The sequence below is a fragment of the Agelaius phoeniceus genome, chromosome 12 (genome assembly GCF_051311805.1).
Source record: "Agelaius phoeniceus isolate bAgePho1 chromosome 12, bAgePho1.hap1, whole genome shotgun sequence".
Taxonomy (NCBI): Eukaryota; Metazoa; Chordata; class Aves; order Passeriformes; family Icteridae; genus Agelaius; species Agelaius phoeniceus.
The window spans coordinates 8,239,754-8,263,655 of NC_135276.1; the positions used below are offsets into that span (position 1 = coordinate 8,239,754).

Below are 23,902 nucleotides of genomic sequence, written 5' to 3' on the forward strand. Positions count from 1 at the left end.
CCAGCACAACAGCCTTGAAACTCTCCTCCAATTCCCACATGTCTTTGGAAAAGAGATTTTCCTGAGTAAATATTGCACATATGTTGTTCAAAAACCAGTTCTTGCTACAAAGAACACTAATTTAGGGATATGTTTCTGTTTTATCTGCTTTCTAAAACCATGATTCCCCTCCTACCAGGCTGCTGACCAATATATTCTGTTTCTTTTCACTGAAACTCATGATCATGCTGTGTTTTCATGTGGAGATGAAAATTGGAAAATAGGTGTACAGGTTTATTCTGTCATCTTGACAATCTGATTTTGCCTTGTGATGTTTTAATCCACTTTCCATACTTTCAACACTAACAACTTCTGACAAACTTTTCCTCACCCTTGAAGATAACATCCTCATAAATGACCTTACACTTTGTCTGAGGCTTGGAACATGAATTTATTTCCTTTTATCACTTTGTACTAAAAAGGAAGAAAATGAACCATTATTAAAAAGGGCTTTCCTCCCCTCCCTTTTAATTCTCCTTAGGAATAAGTTTCTTTTCCTTTTATCTTTTCCTTCTGAACTTCAGGTACAATCCTATTATATCACTTGCTGATGCCTTTAAGCATACTATTTCAGCTCAAATGCATTCCTCAAATCAATGAAAATGAATTAAATTAGTACCTGCAGGCAAAATAAATTAAATAAAATGTACAATAACATAAGTCTTAAATGTTCTTCTCTGTGCAAAAATAGCAATATTCAGTGATTGACATTCAAATAAACAATTTTGTGCCAATAAAATGAAATGTCCATATCTTCATTTTTTTTCTTTTTAAAATTTAAGATTTTTTCAGTGTTCCAATAGCAAAAGGTAACAATCTGTTTTTCTACAGAGAAAAGCAAGGTAGCAAACCTTCATATATGTTTGAGAGAATTACACCACTGACAAAAATACTGGTTTTCTAGGAGCTAAAAGTGAATTTCTTTCTTCACCCACAGAAGAAAACAAAATCTGTGGGAAAAGCAATCCATGTTGTTTCCCACCAAAGGTTAAGCTATCAATATGGCATTTTTAGGAGCAAGAATTGTACACATCCTGGCCTCTGCTTGGAGCACAAGGAAGGATTTCAATTTCTGATACAATTATCCTCCAGAAGCAAGGCTGAGCACACACCCAGATTTAAAATGAGATGGTGAATGTTCAGTAACACTGTCACCTGTGATTTTCCTAGATGAAATTAGGATTTGTGCCAGCTGTTATTGCTAAGTGTTCAGCACCATCTCCAACATCCTTGCTTACAGAATCTGAATTATGTGTTATAAACCTTTTCCATCTAAACCACAACCAAATAAACCAACCTTGATACAAAAATAAGGGTCACTGTATTAGAAGTTCCTCAAAAAGAGAAATAAACTGTGGAAATGAGCCTTTTGACTAGTACTACTTGCATAGCATTAACAATCTAATCTGTGGCAGCCATAAATCCAAGAGGGAGGAATTATTTCAGGAGGTAACAGGGCTGCATTAGTGCCATGAATGCACGGACTCCTAGGTCTAGATCAGGCATGAGTCCCAAGGGATATTTCACAGCTCCCTCTCTCTTCTTCCAAATTAAAGTAAAAAGGGTTTAAGCATCTGCTAAAATAATTTTTTCCTTTGAAAAATAAGGAAGTTTGACTACAGGACAAAAATAAGAACAACAAAGCTTTCAGACTTGCTTTCCTGTGCTCCTTTCTGCCTAAAGCCTGATTACCTTGTTCAGCCCCAGCCACTAAGCACCTCGTGATTTTTCCTGTATTCACAAGGAGCATTCCAGATCAGACACAAAGTAATTTATCCAATCTGCCCTCGAGCCCACAGATTTCCCAGACTCCATCCTAACTCCGTGCCCCACAGCCCATCCCTGGCTTTGCAGTAGCTGAGAAGCCAGAGCACACCTCAAAAGCTCATGTGGAGCTTGTTTCCAGCCCAGCCAGTGCTGCCTCCAAGAGAACTCATCTTGTGAGAGTGTGGGGAGCCCTGGGGCTGCCAGGCTGAGCTGCTGCCCCTCCCAGAGCCCCTGGGCAGCCCGTGCAGGGCTGGCAGCTCCCCATGCCCAGAATTCACCCCTGGTGCTGGCAGGAACCAAATCCTGCCCAAAGGGACACCTGCTCTCAGGCAGCCCCAGATGAAACCTCAGCCCTGGAAGGCCTTCCTTTGGAATTGGAAAAGGATGGGGTTTGTGGGCAGCTATTTTTAAATTTTTCCTTTCAAATACCCGTGAAAGCATCTACTAATTTCAGATGATGTCACACATAGAAAGTGAGTGAGCACACTTTTTTTTTTGCTTAAGATTTGAAACAGACTAAAAAGAATAATTATTTCCTCTTATTTTTTAATGAGAATTGCCAGCCCCTCAGCAGGTGGAAGGACATTGCCTGCAGGAGCTTTTTTGTTGGCTAAAAACTTGGTTCATATAATCAGCATGGTAATTAGCAAGCTCTTTGCTATTAAAAGGAACTCATTACTGCTATATTTTGCTGATTGATCCATACTCATGAAGTAATTTAAAAATGTAAAAAGCATTTGGTGAGCCACTTAAAATCTTCAATATGAATATTGAGACAATGTAACTGACAGTTGTCTTTGACTAAACTTCAATCTGTAATTCTTTAGCCATTCAAGCAAATCCACGGGGAACTGGGAAATGAAAATAATTCCCTAAAGTCATATATTGTTCTCTGCTATTTGTCAGAATTCCCTTGCAGGGATGGGGTCTTTGTATCAAGCACATGCTCACCTCAGTTTCTGTGACATTTTTAGAGGTGATCCTGCAATCAAAGAGAGGCCAAGTTCCCACAGAGCTCGTTGGAGTCACTGCATTGCCCTGGCTGGCTCTGCCCTTGCTGCCCTTTGTCCCCAGGCTCGTGGGCTTGCCCTGCCCATGCAGCCACAGGAGGACTCAGAGCAGCCATCTGAAGGGGAAATCACCTCTACCCAAAACTCATGATTAGCATGGATCTCAAACTCCTGTAGGATGAGTTACTTTCAACTCTGGACCCTCTGCCAGGTTTTCTCATGCTTCAAAAAGAACTGATAAATTATCCAACAATTTCTAATATTGAAATGCCAAGAGGAGGGAGAAGAATGAGGGAAAGATGACAAGAGGGTGGACACACGTCAAATGTTCAAAGAATTTCCCTTATTCAGGGAAATCTCAAGTGAAATTCTGCCTCCAATTAAGTCACCACACAGCTCATTGAACTCAACAGTGCCAGGATTTCATCCTTGACCTGCTGCCTTGAACTCCATCCTTTAGTGCTTCCAACAAACAGCCTGTTCCTTTCCTCCTGACCAGCTCAGGTGCCACTGCATTTCCAAGCTGGCTGTGGCTCTGAGGCTGACACTGTTCCTATAGGCACAAAAAAAGAATTGCCATGGCAATGCAATCTGCTATTTATAGGCTCCACGACAGCCCCAAATTATTTCACAAGCCAAAAGGATATCACTAGTAACTGAGACAGATACATTTTGGACAGGGATCATATGTAACTATGGCTGCCCCGATTCACTTGCTACTAAAGCAAAAAGCAGACTTCAGTGAGAGCGGCATCTGGCCCTAAAATCATGCAGTGTGGTCACCCACTCCTGCAATAGGAAGGGAACACAGATTTCAGCTCAGACAGTCATGAGAGTCAAGATGTGGCTGCCCCTGTCCTGGAAGGGCACAGGACACCACACCCTGTTCGTGTGCTGCTGTGTGAATCTGATGGGCACTTGCTGGGAAAAGTGATTTCCACAGCTCAGCTGGGCAGTTTTCATTCCGTGCTCCCACAGGCAGATTTTCCTGCCAGCACCAGCACTGCCAATGTGCTGTTCAGAGCAATTCCTTTAAGATAATGAATTTCAATATTTAAAGATCTATTTCCCTTCTCTATTCCTTCCCATTTCCATATTTTGAAGATGAAAGGATTATGCTATTTCAGCCTTTGCTCTTGTTTTTTTGGTGTATTAAGTATTTTTAGGCTCTTTTTTCTACCCACAAAAATAAGTGCTTATAACATTCATTTTGCTTTAAGAAATTTATTCTTGCTTTCAAGCTGCGGAAACAACTCTTTCCAAGTATTATTTTTATCTTTCTTAGAGATGGATGATTTATTTTTAATTGCTTCTTTAGGTCAGGATGCTGCTTACCAGTGTGCCTACATTTACTGTGTTCATTAATTTAAGCTTTTTAAAAAAGTAATATGTCAAATCACTTTTTGCCTCCTGGAAAGGGAAGTCATGGTAGATAAGAGAGATCAATTATTAATCAGCATTAACCAAAAAAAAAAAACCCAAAAAACAAACTAAGAAGCATCTTAGAGAGCTGAGTGCTCTGTAGAATGAATTTATACCAGGTCAGACTTTTCCAGCAGAAGTTCTCCTAGGAAATTAAAGCACAGGGAGATGGAAGCCTAAATCCTCTTGTTGAGGTCCTCAGTTTTTATTTCAACACATAAAACAAAAATCCCACTTAAAATTTTTAAAAAATAAGAAAGAAGGGAACAAAAAGAGAAGTAAACATAAAAGAGAAAGAACTATCCCCAAGGTTACACAAAGATGAACATGAAAACAGAGACCACAGCCTGCTCTCCAAAATACTAAACTTCAGTTAATCCCAATTCAGCTGTCCATCCCCTCAGAGTTAATAAATTAATATATTCATAGAAGTACAGGATCCTAAATCCAGCAAATAAATTGATCACCTACAGAACAGCAACTAAATTCATCCTTTTTAATTTCCTGCCCTTTAATTTAACAAATATGAAAAAAAACCCACACATAAAATCTCTTGAAAAAAATCTCTGCTTCTCAGTCCTGCATATTTATTACATGGAGCACAAGGGAGAGCCCATAAACATCCATAAAATGATTTATAACCTGTTCTGCTATGAAGCAGAGTATTGAAAAAAAGCCAGTCCAGAACTGCCTTCAAAATGTGAATCAGTGATCCAGTATTCCCTATGTTTTATATAAAGTGCAAAAATAGCTTTGAACTCTAACATTATTTTTGTCTATTCATTCTCTGTTTGAGAAAGTAAATTTGGACATGATAGTGTAACTACTACACTGTGCTGAAGCTTCTGCCAGAGAATAAATTCACTACAGAGACAGTTCATCTGTTTCTACAAATAAATAAAAGTTATTGTAACAAATAAAAAATGCCTTGTGTCAGACACCCAAGAAAAGAGTCCACAAACCACACAGAAACTTTTCTCAATAATCATCTTTCACTTTGAAGAACAGCATCAACCCTAGAAATGCTGCAGCCACTTCTAATCCTGGGATGTGCTGCTGAGCACAACCACGTTCTCATCACTTCCATTTCCCCACGACCTGCTCCAGATCACATCCCTGAAATTCGAAGATTTGCAAATTCTCCCCTGTCCATTATTTCCTGCCTTACTACTCTTTTAAAAATGAAGTAATAGGGGTTTGTTTCTTTGAACAAAGGACAAGGCTGTTATGGAATCAGGGTGATTTTACTGATTTTATTTTCCTTTCAGTCACTTTGGTGCCAGAAGCATTTTCCTATGAAACCTGGTTAGTATGTTCTACAGGATCCATGGTTTTATTCCAGTTTCTCAGCATCCCTTCTGTTGCACTCAAACTCATTTTCTGCCTGTTTTAACTGTTTATGCCATAGCAGGCAAGTCCCTTCCTCAGAAAATGTCACTCATGGGCCCTCATTGCTTTATGGACCAATGCTGACTTTGTGCCAGCAGTCTTGTTTTTTAAATAACAAATTTATTCATTACTCCAGGCTAAAGTGGCTTTTATTATCAAATGAGTCTGCTCTGAGAGCTGAACTGACTTCCTCTTTTCTCACAGAGTCCTTATCTCATGGATGTGCCCTTGTGGACAGAAGTCAACCTGTAGCAGCACACTGAGTGTCAGAACATCCCCAGTGTGGCTGACAAATCCACTCTAAGTGATCACTGGGAGCTGTACCTTATTTTGGGATGCATTCCAGTGTAGCACTGAGGTCAATTTGCCTGCACAGACAAAGCTGAGGAAGGAATTTCAGTGAAGCTTATGTTGTTGTGTTAAAGAACCAAACAGAATCACCCTGCTCATGCTTTTAAAAGCTTTTCTGCTTTATAGTGTCCCTGAGTGAAATTCTGAAAATACAAAGCAGCATTTTAGAAGCCCAAGTTTTCTTTGCTGTGTCTGGCAACAGATTAAGTGAGCTGAGTCAGAACACAAGACAACTTCTGAGCTCTGACATATTCTGTATTTTAAATTTAGATAACAAATAACTTATTGCTTGCCCTGCTACACTACATTCATAGCGTTCTTTTCATGCTATTCTTGATAGTAAAGAAGTGTTGTGTTATTTTTGTAAAGATTTTGTATGTGCCCCACTTAATCTAATGATGGCAAAGGAACCAATCTGCCTGGGATTAGTGGAACAGAGAGCTCTGAGCTTCCACTGCTTCCATTCTGGGCTGCAAACTGCCTGCCAACATTCACCTGGTCCTCTGGCACCTCTTTATGCTCTTTAATTTTAAGGACAGCCAGCAATATATTTCTTTTAAACACGACACAGAATTCGAGAAGGACACTGGAACTAGACCCTTTATAATGTATTTCCTTCTGTCTTTTCAGACCTCCATAAACAAGTGAAAATTTCAAATTCCTTCACTTCACAAAATGCATCTCCCCCACAATGCCATGACACACTTTGCCACTGTTCAGTATTAGTGCAATAACTAAAGTGGAAAAAAAGAAAGAAAAATGAAGAGCCTGCAGCAGTATACAAAAAAAATGAACTAATGAATTGAAAGGCAGTGCCAGGCCTCCTTATTCTAGCTAATATAATTATTGTTTAATGATAATAATTTATGGCTTAGTAAGATATACAGAGTTACCACTGACAGCAATGCAGGGGACAAAATTATAAACATGCATTCACATAAGAACTGCAAAAATCACCCTTTTTGCACCTTTCTTCTCAGATAACACCACATCAACATCATTAAACTAATCCACATACCTGGCCCAAGAAAAGTTAAAACCCTCTGCAATTAGCTATTTCCTCTGAATGAGCTTTGAAGCATAATCTGTATTTTTATTCTCATTGACTTCCTTTTCTAAATACACAGGGATGTGTTTCAAGAACTGAAATCAGTGTATTTGCTCTTGATTGCACTGCTCAGTTCAGATGTTTTTATTTAACTGAACAAGCATTCCACAGCAATTTGCAACAACCAAGATTATCACCTGACATCCCTGAGACTGACCCACAGAGAGACACTCTGAAATGTTTGGAAAAATAAGTTGGCCAAACTGAGAAAAACATTTACACATTCAGGGACTCAGGAAGAGCTTTCTACTTACATGGGCAGGGGCTTTGTATGATAAAATTACTATTTCCTGTATCTGCTGAAAATGTCAAAGTGAAAATCCCAGTATCCCCCTACCTATTTAACACACACAGTGCACCATTATGCTTTGATCACCCACCACATAGCTGGATCTTCTTTTCCTATCACTTCTGATGAAAAATCTGTAATTTGTGGTAGAAACATTTGGTGTGAATCTTTAAACATTCTTGTATTTCATAATACTCAGTTTCATCCTAACTTTAAAAAAGTTTTCTAATTCTTTCCATATTTTATTATGATTTTTCACTCAGTAAAGAATGCTTTGTAAGTCTGCCTCAGCAGATTTCATTAGTATATGTCTACTTCTTGCACCAAGGGTCACTAAAAGTATGAAAACATGAAATATAACCAATCTAAAAACTTGGAGTAACTCCACTGGGAGCCATTAGGAGCAGCCTCAGTAGCATAATTATTCTTGTAACTAAGCAAAAAAGAGAGGAAAAGGCTTTTATTTATTCTTTCTATATATAAAGAACAGAAAATTAAGGTACCACACACAAAAAAAAGCAGATGATAAAAAAATCTTTTGCGTTATAGGCAGGTTTCCACAAGCTACAGTCGAAGCAGGTGCTTAAAGATACCCTAAGATGATTTAGGTGACGATGACAGTGGGCAGGTAGCTCAGTGCAGGCACAGGTCACCCTTATCACCAGAGAAGGGCAATATGTATTATACCCAGAGCTCAGGCTGCAGTGGGAGAGCAGGCCCAGCTCTTGGCTGTCAGCAGGGTGGTTTTGAGGTGCTGCTGGCCCCTGCAGCAGCACAGACCTGCAGCAATGCAGCTCAGTGGTGCAGGGATGCACCCTGCAACATGGCACAGGTTCTGGACAACCAGCTCCATTCCACTGCAGCACCCAGCTGGGAAAAGGCTACAGGCAAAGCCTCTGCACAGCAATTGTGAGAGGAGGAAAGGCACAAAGCTATGACATGGGGACACTTGGATTGCATTAGCTCTTAATGGCGTGGCTCTGGATTGCCAACAGCTCCAAGTATTACAAAAAAAAGCTCTTCCTTTGCCATTATCTGCTTTATGCTGGTTTAAAGGCAGTTTGAAGCAAAGGATCAGCAACCTTGCATCAGGGAAAGGCTTACAGGAGAGCATAACAAAGGTCAAGATCTGTACTGTACACCATAAAATTGAGACAAAGTGATTTCCTTTGTCACTTCTGAAGTGCAGCCCTCCTTATTCTGCCATTTCACTGAGGTTTCACAGGGGAATATCTACACACACAGCAACAGGTGAGATTTTTTGGGCCTGCACCAAGTAGCAAGCTTAGCTCAGGTGCTACTATTCCCCTCCCTGCTTCTGCTTTGTAGTGCTAGGAAGATGGTTATTCTGAAAAAAAAAAACAATTTATGGCCTTCTGAAATGTCATAAATATTCATTTCTGTAAGCTCTGTGCTTAACTGTGCAACTGTGAGAGATCTGCTATCAATCTCAGAGTGAGCTGTTACAGCATGGACAGCTAAAGCTTTAAACAAAACCTGGGGTTTCACCAACCAAAGGCAGGGCAGTGACATTCAGCACACTGGGCAGTGGCACTAACTCCTCAACCCTCCCTGTGCACAGCTCTGGGGAGAATTTCTTTTTCCCAGCCCCACAGACATTGCCAGCTGGGCAGCAGACACAAGATGGAGTTCTTCAAGTACATTAATTGCAAGAAATACATAAGCAAACAAAAGACGCCAGGATTCTCCTTTGTTCAGCCTTTCAGATTTTAGTCAAAGATGGTTATGAAGTTGAAAAGTTTTGTTTCCATCTTCAGGTGCCATAAAAAGCAAATAATATATAATAATGGAACCCAGATGGGAGTCAAACACCTGCCCTTCAAGAAATGTCAGGGATTTTTCATGAAATGTAAGAGAGAAAACAAGAGGAAGGGAGAAAATATTCTCCCTCAAACTGACATTTTGATCGTGCTCCAGGCAACCTCATTTAGGCTTTAGCTGCTGCCTTGCTGAGCAGCCTTTGATGCTGCCCCAGGCAGTTTTCATCCAGCCTTTGGCTTCTGCTTGGGCAGACACCTTTTGGTGCCATTTCTGATTTGTGTGAGCAGCTCTTATCAATTTCATATGTATATGACTTTTCGTCCATCCCACATTATGTAAATCTTAGATCTTAGGCTTGGTCTTTTTAACTTAATTTCCTTCAATGGGTTTTTTTCTTTCCTCTCTACGAGTGACTTAGAAAATCCCATTCTTTCTGCCCAATGGAATGCTTCACGTCCTTGCTTTGAGATTTTTTTTTTCTTTTGGTGCAGAGTAGAGAAATATGCTTTCATTGTATGTATCCTTTATTTTAATATTTTATGCACCAAATGTTGAGTGCATGTCTGTCAGAAACAGATAGTCCATGTCCTTCTGCTCCAGGCAATTTATCTTGGCCTTACTGAGCAGGGCTGTAAGAGATCTAGAATAAGATGGCTGCTGAGGCTTTGAACACGTGCTGATCATCCCTGCATTAATAGAAAGAGCAGTAAAAAGCTGACAGCACATCTCTTCTTCCCTCATGATACCTGAACTTACTTCTTCCTTGACTGAAAAAGACCTGAATTTAGATTAGGCTGTAGCACTGAGGTGTCATCATTTCTACTAATTTGAGTAGCAGGAGAGAAATGTTTGACCAATCAAATATTCCTAGATATTTTTTTTCCTCATTTTTCTGTCCATTTTCATTCCTCACATTTCATATATATTCCTTTAGATCACACCCTCTGACTTTCCAAAGTGACAGATCAACTTGAAAGAACATTCAAAGAAAGTCTAGCTATTAAAGGGTCTCCATAATATTAACCTTAAACAAACTGTATTGCATACACAAATCTATCTTCAAATGTGTTTGACAGCTTCCCCAGTGCCACACCCCAGGACCAAAATCACTGTAATGGACATTATTTCTGCAAAGGAACCACTGCAGACATTTGGAGCTGCTCTTAGAGTAGGGTGCACTTATCTAAGCACTTGATGCACAATTACTGCTGTTCTAACAATGCTCCACAGGTAAAGTTTGGTGGTTTATTTGTTTTCTTGGTTTTTTATTTCTGAGCAAGCTTATTCAGGGAGAAAAAAAAAATTATCAACAATTCAAATCCAAGAAGTAAATGTAAACCCTGAAGTCTCAAGTTTAGTAGCACTGAGTTTTCAGGGCATAAAAATGATGCAAGATGGCAAAGAACTCAAAGATAACTTCCTGGTGAGATCAAATTGCCTGGGGTGACCAACATTTTAGCAAAAAGCCATCCAAGTTCTGCAGTTTATCTCTAAGGAAAACAAACACAAGAATGAATTCTGCATGGAGAAAGGCACTGCACATACCCACAAGCATTCCAACACTTATCATCTACTTCATAATGCTGCAGCCCTGACATCTTATAGCTTTTGTATTGATGCAAATGCACTTTTAACTTTAGGAGGACAGGAACATTAAGCAGCATAAATTTACATGAGACTGATGCTTGTATGAATGCACAAAAACAATCCCAGAGATCTGTCTGGATGGTTTACACAATGACATGCTGGCATTTTACTTTCATGTTTGGCTGGAATGCTCAGTATTGATGCTCAGCAATGCAAGCTGAACAACAGTTCTCAAAGGAACACCTACACAGCAGAATTTGCTTCGTCATTTTAAAATTATAATTATTCTTTTTTTGAACTCTGATAACAGAATGTACTTCCTTTTTCCTGTAATATTTTAATGTTTTATTTGTGTTCTAACCACACTGGAATTTGAACTCAGATTTAAGTCTTTAAAAAATTTACAACTGTTCTTTCCCAAATAATCATAGAAAGAATGTTAAGGAATTGGAAAGGACCTTAAAGATCATCTTGTCCCATCTGCCATGGTCAGGGACACCTCCCACTAGACCAGGTTGCTCCAAGCTCCTTCCAACTTGGCCTTAGACATTTCAAGGCTTGAGGCACCCACAGGCTCCCTGGACAACTTGTTTTGGTGTCTCACCACTCTCACAGCAGGGAATTTCCCCCTGGTATCTAACCTGCATTTCCCCTCTTTAAATTTCCCATTTCTTCTTGTCCTGTAACTACTGTTCCCTCACAGTATCTCATTTACTCATCCACAAGTAGCAAGCAGATTTTACCAAACATCTCTGAGAACAGCCCCCTCAGTCACAATAATACATTGTTTGGGATCTACCAAACAGCTTAGCTGGGTTAGCAAATTCAAAACTGGCATCATTGCCAAAACTCAGAATCCTTAAAAACAACTCCACCCAAAAAAATCAACAAAAATCCCCCAAACCCCACGCCTGTTAACAAACCCTTTTATAAATATTAGCCCAAGTCCTCACTTTCATGGTGAAGCACAAAATATCTCCTTTAGCTGTAGCAGCACTGTTCAGCTGGGATCAGGTCTCTGGTGGGAGCTCACTGTGGTCTCACAGGGAGGAGCAGGAGGGCAGGACCAGCTCTTTTCACTCTGGTGACTCAGGACTTGAGGGGATGGCTGGGAGCTGACCCAGGGGAGGTCTGGGCTGGAGAACAGGAAAAGGTGGGCAGCTCAGGGGGTGGCTGGGAGCTGACCCTGGGGAGGCTCAGGTAAAGGTGGGCAGCTCAGGGGATGGCTGGGAACTGACCCTGGGGAGGTTCAGGTAAAGGTGGGCAGCCCAGGGGGTGGCTGGGAGCTGACCCTGGGGAGGCTCAGGTAAAGGTGGGCAGCTCAGGCGGTGGCTGGGAGCTGACCCAGAGGAGGTTCAGGTAAAGGTGGGCAGCGCAGGGGTGGCTGGGAGCTGACCCAGAGGAGGCTCAGGTAAAGGTGGGCACAGCTCAGGGGGTGGCTGGGAGCTGACCCTGGGGAGGTTTGGGCTGGAGAACAGGAAAAGGTGGGCAGCCCAGGGGATGGCTGGGAGCTGACCCTGGGGAGGCTCAGGTAAAGGTGGGCAGCCCAGAGGGTGGCTGGGAGCTGACCCTGGGGAGGCTCAGGTAAAGGTGGGCAGCTCAGGGGGTGCCCAGGATCTGACCCTGGGGAGGTTCAGGTAAAGGTGGGCAGTGCAGGGGGTAGCTGGGAGCTGAGCCTGGGGAGGCTCAGGTAAAGGTGGGCAGCCCAGGGGGTGGCTGGCAGCTGGAACAGAGGAGGCTCAGGTAAAGGTGGGCAGCTCAGGGGTGGCTGGCAGCTGGAACAGAGGAGGCTCAGGTAAAGGTGGGCAGCTCAGGGGTGGCAGGGAGCTGAGCCTGGGGAGGTTCAGGTAAAGGTGGGCAGCCCAGGGGTGGCTGGGAGCTGACCCTGGGGAGGCTCAGGTAAAGGTGGGCAGCCCAGGGGGTGCCTAGGAGCTGACCCTGGGGAGGTTCAGGTAAAGGTGGGCAGCCCAGGGGTGGCTGGCAGCTGGAACAGCAGCTCAGGGCAGTGGCACAGCTCCAAGCCTGGCTGAGCTCAAGCAGTGCTTGGAGAACCCCCCCAGGCACACAGTGGGACTTGGGGTGTCCTGTGCAGGGCCAGGAGCTGGACTCCATGGTCCCGATGGGGCCCTTCCAATTCAGCACATTCTGACTCTATGATAATAATTCTATAATCTGTTAGGAATTGAAAACATCGTGTTTCTGTAGCTCTTTTCCCCCTAAATGATGATTATAAAACTGGTGCTGTTAAAAGGCCCTTCCCAGTTTTTTACCCTCTCAACATGAATACTGTTTATTCCCACCCATATATTGAGTTTCTACCCCATAGTTTCTACAAATTGCCTTTGCTCCAGAATATTATTAGGGTGTCCTTTAATTAGTGCATCACCAGTGACTACAGTTACCAACAGTACAGTGAACTGAGTTGGGTAAATCATTATCTGCTGAGGCTTAGATGTCACAAACGTGCTGGGAAAGAAATAAATTATAGATCAATAGTACTGGGACTGGAATGATCCATCCCACCTAATTAGAACCACCATATTTCAGTACAGGTAACAGTTAAAAAGAAAATGAAAAAGTCAACCCCTTAAATAAATCTTAATAAGGCCAGTCCTTAAACTACCATTCTACAAAGATGGGGAGGTATTAATGCACAATCATAAAATAATTTAGTAGCAATATCATTAGGCAGATCTGAATTTCAAAAGAATAGTTCTTCATAGAGCCAGTATGAACCACTAAAGCTTCACAGCCTTGCATGAATGGACTGAGCTGAGTAGCTGGGAAATTGTTGTGAGATTTCTAGAGGATAGTTCAGCCTAAATGTCTTCAAACATATCTCTGTGTCAAGTTTATCCTGCATTTTGGGGAATTTTCAGGAGCTTGAAGTGGTTAAAAGGGTTGGCTAGAGCAGGTATGAATCCACCAGTGTGTTCACCTGTACCAAACTAAATCTTACCACTGGAAGCAGTACCAAGTCAAGCATAAGACTGCTATTATAAAGTAAAATAGATTTAAGGCAAAAAACCCTCCAAAACTGAAATAAAACAAAAAAACCCTCAACAGATATTTATTTATTTGCTCCAGTCATTAGTGGAAGAGTGGTTCTCCTCTTTAGCATAGAGCAATATAACTATATGATGGATTAATGTGAAATATTTACTGCCCCCTTGCAATTAACCCCCACCCCAGAACAGCCCCTAGAGTGGATTTGGTTGTTGTCAAACATGCTTGGAATTCTCAAACTGTAAGTAAAATCTATTCCTCAACCAACAAGCTAATAAAAATTAGTTTTTCTCCCAACTTGAAACTGGTCCAGGACTACCAAAGACAAAAAAAAATTTAAAAAAAATTAAATTAGTAAGCTAAAAAGAAGATACAAAAAAGGCCAAAAATCATGCACAAGAAATAGAATAATAAAGTGCACAAGAAATAGAATAATAAAGAGCACTTCTATTATCTTAGAAGAGACACAGTTCTAAGTATTGTTACTACACAGCTCAAAATCACACCCTGAGAATAGCAATGAAAAAGCCACGTGAAGCTTTCCAAGGTGTTTTGGGGTCACATCGCTGTGTTTAGAAGGAGCCGTGTCCTGCAGGGGAGGAGCGGGAGCCTGGCGTGTCCCAGAGCACTCCGCAGAGCCTGAGCTGTCCCACCCCGATTTAACCCCGCAGGGACCGCGGGCAGGCCTGCAGCACACGGCCTGCCCTTCCCAAGGGCCACAGGGAACAGCCCGAGGGAGAACTGCACCACGGAGAACGGCAGCGGGAAGGGCTAAAAGGTGGGAGAAAGGGGAAAAAATGAAAAAAAAGAAAGGAACAAGGCGAGGCAAAGGAGGCGCAGCCCGCAGCCTCCGCGCCCCTCAGGGCACTCCGCGCCTGCGCCACCCCCGCGCGCCGCGCCTGACGTCACCGCCGCGCGACCCCGTGACGGTGGTTGCGCGCGCCGGCGGGGAAGGTCGCCGGGACGCCGCCATGCTGTCCGTGGCCGCCCGCGCCGGGCCCTTCGCGCCCTTCGTGTCCGCCGCCGCGCACGCCGTGCCCGGCCCGCTCCGCCCGCTCGTCCCGGCCGCCGCGCACCGCGAACACAAGGTGCCGCTGGACCTGAAGCGGCCTCTGCTCTGCCGGGAGTCCCTGAGCGGCCGCGCCGCCCGCGGGGGGCTCGTCGCCAGCTCCAGCCTGAACGGTGCGGGCCGGGGGAGCTGTGGGGCGGGCCGGGGGAACGGGCTCAGCGGGGGCCCTGCCGGCGCTCCCGGGCACCGCCCGGCCCGGCCCGGCCCGCGGGGGAGAGCCGGGTCCGGCCCGGCGGGCGGGGTAGCAGAGCCGGGAAGGAGGAGAGCAGGCGGGCGGGCTGCGGGGGCTTGGGCCGGTTGGGGTGTTTAAATGTTTGGTTCCCTTGTCACCGCTGTAATTGTCACGCATTTACAGCTACAGAGCTTGCTCAAGGGCACCTGAATGGCAGCCTCCTTTCAATGACTCAGAATGGGGCAGGCTCGAGGGACACTGTGTCTGTCACCTCTGCCCGAGCACAGGATTGTGTCCAGGCGGGTCGGGATGTCTCCGCTGAGGGAAACAGCTCAGTGATGTTTGTTTCACCGCTGAGGAAATGCAGCTAAATTCTGTCATTGGGGAATGTTTTTGACTGCCGGCACGAGAACAGAGAACAGTGATAACACACCGAGTGTTTGACCCAGGTCGGGAAAGCATCGGCCAGGGAGTGACACCGAGGTGTTCTCTAGAGCCCGACCTCTGGCCCAGGGGCTGGGCTGTCCCTGCCGAACAGGGCTCGGCAGCTGCCACTGATGGATCGTGCTGCTTCGGCTGCTGCAGAGCACACACGTTTGATTCTGGGAAGGCAGTGCCCTGCTGAAGATGCTCAGTAGCAATTAGAGCTGTGTACTTCACCTGACCCTCAGCTGTAAAGGGTTTGTTCAGGTGAAAACTCTACAAATCTAGAACTGACATAGCTGACATTTAGCTGTGCTCTACATTTCAATTAACATCAAACATGCTTTTAGCATGTTATATTTCAGTATATCTTATACTGAAGTAAGTTAGTATGGAGCACTATCTCAGAATTTTCATTTTCAGTTTAATTTCCTTGCAGTTAAAATCCTATAGCAATTACCTTCTCGATGCTAAGTTACTTGTATATAAATGTAGTTATTATCCTCATTGTACTGCATATAAATTCCTGAGAGCTTAAATACTTTGAGACATCTGTTAACTTTGTGCCAACTGCTGGAAAATATAAAGACTAAGTAATACTCTTCAAGTAACAGGTTGTATTTTGGCAAGTAATGTGTTCTGTCCTTGCCATGCTCTTTTCTTTGGCTTACAAATTTTCAGTGGAGGAAGCAGATTTCTTTTGCTGGAGAAACTCATGGGAGGCCTCTTAGTTATCCTTCATATCCTGTTACTTGAGCACACAGGTTTGATGGGGGAATCCCACTTGAAATTGGATGTTGTTAGCCTTATCCCTAAATGCTTTAAAAAGTGTGCTTGGGGACTGAAGGTTTGAAATTATTTACTGTGGCTTTTAGCTAAGACAACAATTGAATATGAAAGAGGATGCCTGATACTTATAATTTTAAAAATGTTTAACCACACACTTCATACTATTACAGGCATAGAAGTCACTTCAGACAAAAAATAACATAAAAGTGTTACACTGCAGATGTGCAAACCTCACTACATCAGATTTCCTTCTTAGCAGCTCTTTTCAAGGAAACATTTGAATGGAAAACAAGTCTGTCTTTTCTAAGCTAGTCATGGTATCCTACTGGAGTTTTTTCTTGAAATTTACTGAAAAAAACAGTTCACTTTCTTTCCCCCAGAAGCCCAGAACTTTTCACAGATTTTCTGCACCTTGATCAGGTTTCTTTTTCAAAGAATAGGGAAACCAGTTTCACAGATCACCTGTTAACCTACCAAAAATTCCCTCTGAAAACCATTTTCATACAACATAAAATTAAAACGCTTAATTAATGGACTCCTACCCAGACTTTGGAATAACTTTTAGCCATTTTTCCAGAAACACCAGTGAGAAAGCACCATTTCAAATGCATGTTTTACCTGCAGTAGTGTCACGTGCTGTCCTTTCCCGTGCAGCCCCTGCCGGCGTGCGCTGTGTCCACAACGATGTGGCCGTCCCTGACTTCTCTGCCTACCGCCGCCAGGAAGTGCAGGATGCCAACGCCTCCTCCCAGGGCAGCAGCGACTCCAGGAAAGGCTTCTCCTACCTGATGACTGCAGCCACAGGTGTAGCAACCGCCTACGTCGCCAAGAATGTTGTCACCCAGTTCATTTCCAGCCTGAGTGCCTCTGCTGACGTGCTGGCCTTGTCCAAGATTGAGATCAAGCTGTCTGACATTCCAGAAGGCAAGAACATGGCTTTCAAGTGGAGAGGGAAGCCCCTTTTTGTGCGTCACAGAACCCAGGCAGAGATTAACCAGGAGGCTGGAGTGGATCTGTCCCAGCTGAGGGATCCGCAGCACGACCTAGACAGAGTGAAGAAGCCCGAGTGGGTGATCCTGGTGGGGGTGTGCACTCACCTGGGCTGCGTCCCCATCGCCAACTCCGGCGATTTCGGCGGCTACTACTGCCCCTGCCACGGCTCCCACTACGACGCCTCCGGCAGGATCAGGAAAGGCCCCGCTCCCTTAAACCTCGAGGTCCCAACTTACCAGTTCATTGGGGATGACACGGTGGTGGTTGGCTGAGAGACGAGCTGCCTGCTCACTTCCATGTTCCTGGGAATGTACACCATGCTGTAAAACCAGTGAGCATACTGTCAAACCAGAAATTAGCTGTCTAGATTCTCAACCAGAACTATGCTTGAATACTGTGTTCAATTTCAATAAAAACTTGGAGTGAGCACTTGTTTCTGACTTACAATAAAGTGTATTTCTTTGTGTACATGTTTCTAGTGTGTCCAGCCAAGGAGATGCTACAGCAGACCCAGAACACAGAGCCCTCCTGAAGGGCTGCTAATTCAAGGCATTGAGCTACAAATCCACAAAGAGATGTTTTAGCCAGCACTGGTCCTGCCAATACAGCACAGAGCTGGTGCTTCATTGCATGCAGAACAGGAGGAGAAATAAGATTTACTGTTTCTAGAACAAAGCAGAAAGACACCAATCCCACACTTTGTGTTTCCTTCTCATTCTTTACCACTAGTCTGAAAGTACTTCTGTCCTGCACTGATGTACTCCCTCAGTTGCAGAATAGAAACTAAAATCCTCAGAAACTACAGGAAAGTGAGAGAATTTTCAAGATGCAAGTAATAAAAGCTTATTCACAATAAACTAGTAAATAGCCCAGATTGTTAGAATTAAACATTACTGAGCAGACACTACAATGTGGTCTGACATAATACTGTTCTGTGGATTTACTGAGAGAGAGTTCTGTCTGACACCACTTTGACAATAGGGGTGTCATTCATTTCAGGGACTGTCACAATCTATGCAAGTAGCGGTCAATAAAAATTGAGCACCATTGTATGCAGCTGTTTGGTGAGTAACTCACATCCTTTGTGCATACAGATATTAATTCTAAAGTATATTTTTATTTGTGCCATATGAAAAGACAAGATTGCTTTCTCCCTCTCTTCAAATGGATCTAGAGAGCACAAAGCTCCTGGAGCTGAAGCAAAGGGACAAGTAAAGAAAGGTTCAGGCAGGAGAAGTTAAAGGCATAAAGACCCAGATTCTGACTTGGATCCCTAAAAGCCCACCCAGAGGAGCCCTTGACTGCCAAGGAGCCAGGGGTGAGTGGCTGGTTACTGCAGTGCAACATTCCACTAACTCCCACTTCTGCCTCTGACTCACAGGCATCCCCAGAGTCTGGCAAGTTCTAGAGAGGGCCATGGCATGAGAAACAAGGGCAATAACTAAGAAATGTCAACCAGCAGCTCTGTTTTAACATTACCCAGCCTCAGGGGTTTGTGTTTTAAAGGGAGATTTTGTATTTTCCACATATCTAGCAACTTAGCAAAACAGCAGTAACTGAGAAGTTAGCCAAACTGATGAACTTTGGGTGAATGTCATCAAGAGAAATGTGGGTTTGGAGCCACTTCCATCCCCAGCCCCAGCTAATACAGGGCCTTGAGGTGCTCCTCAGTCCAGGGCTGAGAGCAGTGGCACAGCCAGGAGCAGTTTTGCTCATTCCCACACCCACTGCCATCATTTGTTGGTGGTGTTTGCAATGAGAGGAGGAAAAGGGGACGCTGAGCACTTCAGCAAGGCTCACTGTGTTCAGATTTGTGTAGGAATTGTAAAAGGACAGAACTTGTGACACATAAGATGGTCCCTTAGGTAAACAGCTGTATTAATATTAAATTCTCAAAATTAATGATGCTTCAACTTATTAAAGCCTTCATTTGTATTTTGTGCCTATTAAAATACATAATGCTGTAATCCTATTTGTAAGCAGCTAGAATACTAGAAGGTGGTAAGTAATAGCCTCCATGGATTTATCAGGAACAAATCAAGTCAATGCAATCACATTTGTTGCTATAGTAGGATAACGGGCCTTGGAAACAGGGGGATATTAGCAGTCCTACCACAGTTTTAAATGAGATTTTCACACCATCTCACAAAACATTCTCATATCTATTAAGGAGCCTGGTATAAATGGGAGTATTGTAGAGAACTGCTGATCCCAAAGCAGTGCTGGTGGATGAACTACCAGCAATTCCCTGTTGGAGCAGCGACTCCTGCTGTGAGGAGCTCAGTGAGAACCTGTGAGTCCAGCACTGCCCACTGCTTGTTAATCAGCTGGCAGAGAATGAGCTCTGTAAAGCTGGATGTGGTGATGTGTGGTGAACTGGGTACAGCTGGGAACTTGGGTGCAAAAACGATTAGAAATAAAAATAACCTGGACAAGTAACACCCTACAAAGTCAGCATGTGCTGTGATAGAAACTAATAGCCAGGGAGCAGGTCTGCAGAAAAGGATTTGGGATACCCATGAAAACAAGAATGGATGGTTTATAACATTGTCAATGCAACAAATGTTAAAATTGAAGATTAAAATCTGTGGGGATAAATTATAATGTTAAAATGAATGGAACAGTTGATACAGGAATAGGGGAAGCTGAGCAACTGGACAAATTAATGGAGGAAATAAATGATTACAGAACATTCCTCTTGTCAAAGTTGCAAGAGAAAAAAAATTGAGGGAAATATCACTGAATGCATGTGTTATGCTGAATTCTTTTTTAAAAAGTGTCAGTTTATAGCCTCAGTCAGAGGTAGGTCTCTAAGCTATTTGGGCTTTTTTTCTGATTCATTAGAGTTGTCCTTGTATTGTTTAACATGCTGCAGCACCAAGAGAAACAACACATTATAACTTGGTTTGCTCAAAGAGACCCAGACTGTTGGCATTTATTGTCCTAGCACTACTGGCAACCCCTTTGTGTCACATCTGTGATAGATTTTCTTCATTAACTATTTAGAATTATAACATTTTAATAACCTCAAGACATAAATTATGACATTGCCTTGTTCTAGCAATGCATAATTGAATTGTAATGTACCACATTGTTTACTAAATGCACTTTTCCCCCCCTATGACATTAGAAATTTAAAATGAGCAAATCTGGAATTAAAGCACATTTGAAATGCATATGTTTGTTGGTTTTACCCAACTTCTACAGGGGCTTGGAATGTGAGACAGGAGAGTGCCTTTTCTCCCTATAAGTAACAGAGAATTAGCAGGAGAAGAGAATTTCCGCCTCTGACAACATAACAGAGTATTGATGGCTCATGTCTTTTGTCAGTCAGTCAAAGAATTGGCAGCTGTAAAATTACAATGACTTCATCTTCTCCCACACCAAGCAGAAGTTACACTCATAGAGGCAGAGGTGGATCAGGAGGTAAACAGTACAAATGAAAAAAGAGTCTTGCTTCTGGACTTAGCACCAGCCTGTATTTAAGCTACCTTTAGTATATATTCTACTGTAAAAGCAGCTTTAGCAAAAATCCTACATTAAAAATCACCAACTTGCAGGTTCTGTGCACAGCTCTCTGCAAGCAGTCTAATGGTGTTGTTGGACTGAGCTGGTTCACTCCACCACATAACACAGTAAGAGAGCCCCAAATACTCCTCAGTCATCATATAATCTACAAGTAATTGCAATACACAGAATTAGAATCAGCAAAGTTGGAAAAGACTTCTGAGATAATGCCAGCCTCTAGCTCCAATCACAAAGAAAAAGTGCCAGCTTCTTGAAAAACTCTGCTAGTTTGCATAGCCCTAGGATGATTGAAGAGTTTCTGAGAAATGCATCGTTTCCTAGTAGGTCCAGGAAATTCTATATGCATGGGGATTTAATGGTTAAAAGGAGTACTTAGAACCATAACAAAAACTGCTTGAATAGATATCATGAGAGGGAAGATTTGGCATGCACAGAAATTTGCCTTCCTTGCCTTCCTTTGTAGAAGTTAAAGAAATAGCAAGCAGCAGCTAAGAGGAAAGTTGTATTTCACAGGGTAACAGCAGCAGGGCTTTTTGTCAGTCAGTGTGGGGACCAGGAGGAGGATGATTTTGTAACCATACTTGTGCATAACTCACACAGAGCTGGTGACTGGCTACAGCACCATTCAGGCCACATTGCTATCTGAAAACAAACCAACCCAAAATTGGAGGTTTCCATCTGGCTTGCAATAAGTGTGACAGAGCGTTTCAGGTGTCAGCCTGAGCTGTCCCCTGGAGGATGTCACCTCTTCAACAGCCTGTCAAGTTGTGCCAGGCTCCACCTGGATTTCCCCACTATTTTCAGATCCAACTGAACTGCAATTTTGTTAAGCAGTAAAATATCAGGAGCTGCAGTGGCTTTTCCAGCAGTTTGCCTGGGATTGTAGGTACTCCAAAGATCCAAAGTACACTGATATTGTGCAAGCCAGAATTTAACACACACAACAAGACGTGGCTGAGATTTCCCACTGAAATACCAAGAGTGGCATGAAACTTCTGAACTAGCAAGTATTTCTCTATAACATCAATTTTAACTGTCTGATTAAAGGCTGCATATATAGGCCAATATGTTTTTCTTTTCACACTTGGATTTAAATGCTTTTCACACTTGGATTTAAATGTTTTTCACACTTGGATATGCTTGAATTTAAATGGCTTTACTTGGACTTTCCACAAGCAGAAACCACTATTTATTCTTGTTTTCAGTTCTTTTAATGCCTCTGCTTCAGATTACAGTACAAAAAAAAAAAGATCTCTTTCCTAGCCACTGTACTTGATACAGACTAGGAAGATAAATAACTGTTTCAAAACATTTGGGTTTTTTCCAACTAAACAAAGCATTGGTATTTTCTCCCAAGGCATATCTGACATTGTGTGTCTGATAGAGAAATTCTTGCATTATGGTAACAGAAAAGAAAAAACTTACTTGTATGTTTATATATGTTTATTGTACATGCAAGTAAGTATATGTCAGGCTGTTCAAAATGTATCATTCAATATTTACAAGGGTATTTTCTATATCAGCTTTTGGAAGGTTGGAATTCATCCAATAATTTTTGGGCCTAATGACAGTGACACTCAGAAGAATTGTTGGTGATCATTTTTCTCTCCTTGCCTTGTGCCAATCATTTTTCAGAAACATTTGTTTTTGAGGACAGCTTTGTATTTTGACAGATAATGTGTCCTTACTTTGAATTCATAGCAATAGATATGAGCCATTCTTACAAGCAGTCTATAAATCATCAACTTTTCCACCCTGAATTTCTTGCCATCTCTGGGCTGTTTCACTGAGGTCAGTAAAGGTTGGCATTTCCACTGCTATTTGTCTTCCAAATTTTTTCTCTCTGCCTTTTCCTTCATTTCATTTCCCAGGCAAACACGCTTCTACTTATGCCAGCAGGCATCACATCCATCAGCTTCTCTGAGACAGGAGGGGCTCCACAGGCTCTGCACTGTGAGCAGTCACACTCTGAGCCCTTTTCATGTCAGCTGCACTCACAACCCCAGGGAAACACCCAGGGATGGAGCAGTTGGGTGGGTAAAGAAAAACCTGGAAGATCTGCAATAAAACCATGGAGTCATGGTCTAGCTTGTGGTTATGGATTAGGCAGCCCTGATGTCCAGAGCCCATCAGCCTAGAAATAGTGTTTGTCTTAATTAATCCAGCATTTTTTCTACAAAGGAAGCACAAATATCTTCAAAGATATCTCAAGTCAGCACGAAATGAAGCTGCTGCAATCGAAGCACAGTACACAGGAGGAGGCAAAACATCATACAGGTGCAATGGTAGACTAAATATGCCTCATTTAAATACTAAACTGAACAGGGCTGTGAAGCTTCAATCTTTAGAGGCAAAAGAAATGCCCCACGAACAGCAATGAATTCCAATTTCCCAATTTCCAAAGCCCCACTGAGTACAGAATGGTCAGAGGCACAGTCTCTACCTCTGGGCAGAGAAGATTCAGCAACCTATGAAAAATCTCTTGGATCTGTGACTGCATTCTTCCCATCATGTTCATGATGTTAAAGTCATTTTCCCTTCCATTTACCTTCCACAAAGCTCAGAGGAAGCAGAAATTGCCTCATTCTGTGATTTTTAGCTGTCTTTCATTCATCAGTAGTCTTATCAGCAGTATGTTTCTCCCAGGTGAGATATAATCTATTAACATTTTTGGCAGCATCTTGTGTGTTGCTTTTTCACTGTTTCTACCCAAGTGGGCTTTAATGGAATGCTTTTTAGCTAAAATGTGTTTGTTTGGACAATACAAAACCAGTTTTCTCCACTTTCTTCTGTAATTAGCTTTATCAGTACCAGAGGAAAAAAAAAAAAGCCAAACTCTGTACATATTTGGTCTCTATCTTATATTCTTTGGACTTAGTTGCAAAACAATTCTTGTTTCTGTGCATCTTTTGGAAATATCTACATTTATCTTTGCTTTCTATTTTGACATAAATTACAACAATTAAATAATACTGTAGTCCCTGATGAAAGTTATCTTTAGCAACTCATTTAATTCTCATCTAAGGATCTCAAAGTGCTATTCCCATTATCTTCTAAGCTGCCTCCCAGTTGCACTGCAGTGTGTATTCTGAATGACACACACTGCTTTGAAGTCTAAATGATACAAGAAAGTCTTGGCTTAGGGATGTTTTTGACAACTAATTGTATTTTTTGATAA

At 42.6% G+C, this 23,902-nt stretch overlaps 1 protein-coding gene across 1 annotated transcript; it reads left to right on the top strand.

Annotated features, from left to right (window-relative positions):
* Window positions 1-14,667: 14,667 nt before the first annotated feature.
* On the top strand, window positions 14,668-17,664 carry UQCRFS1 (ubiquinol-cytochrome c reductase, Rieske iron-sulfur polypeptide 1). The gene is made up of 2 exons (XM_054640558.2): window positions 14,668-14,932; window positions 16,858-17,664. Exons 1-2 carry the CDS (start codon window positions 14,722-14,724, stop codon window positions 17,466-17,468), a joined length of 822 nt encoding a protein of 273 aa, XP_054496533.1. The 5' UTR covers window positions 14,668-14,721; the 3' UTR covers window positions 17,469-17,664.
* The last annotated feature ends 6,238 nt before the right edge of the window (window positions 17,665-23,902 follow it).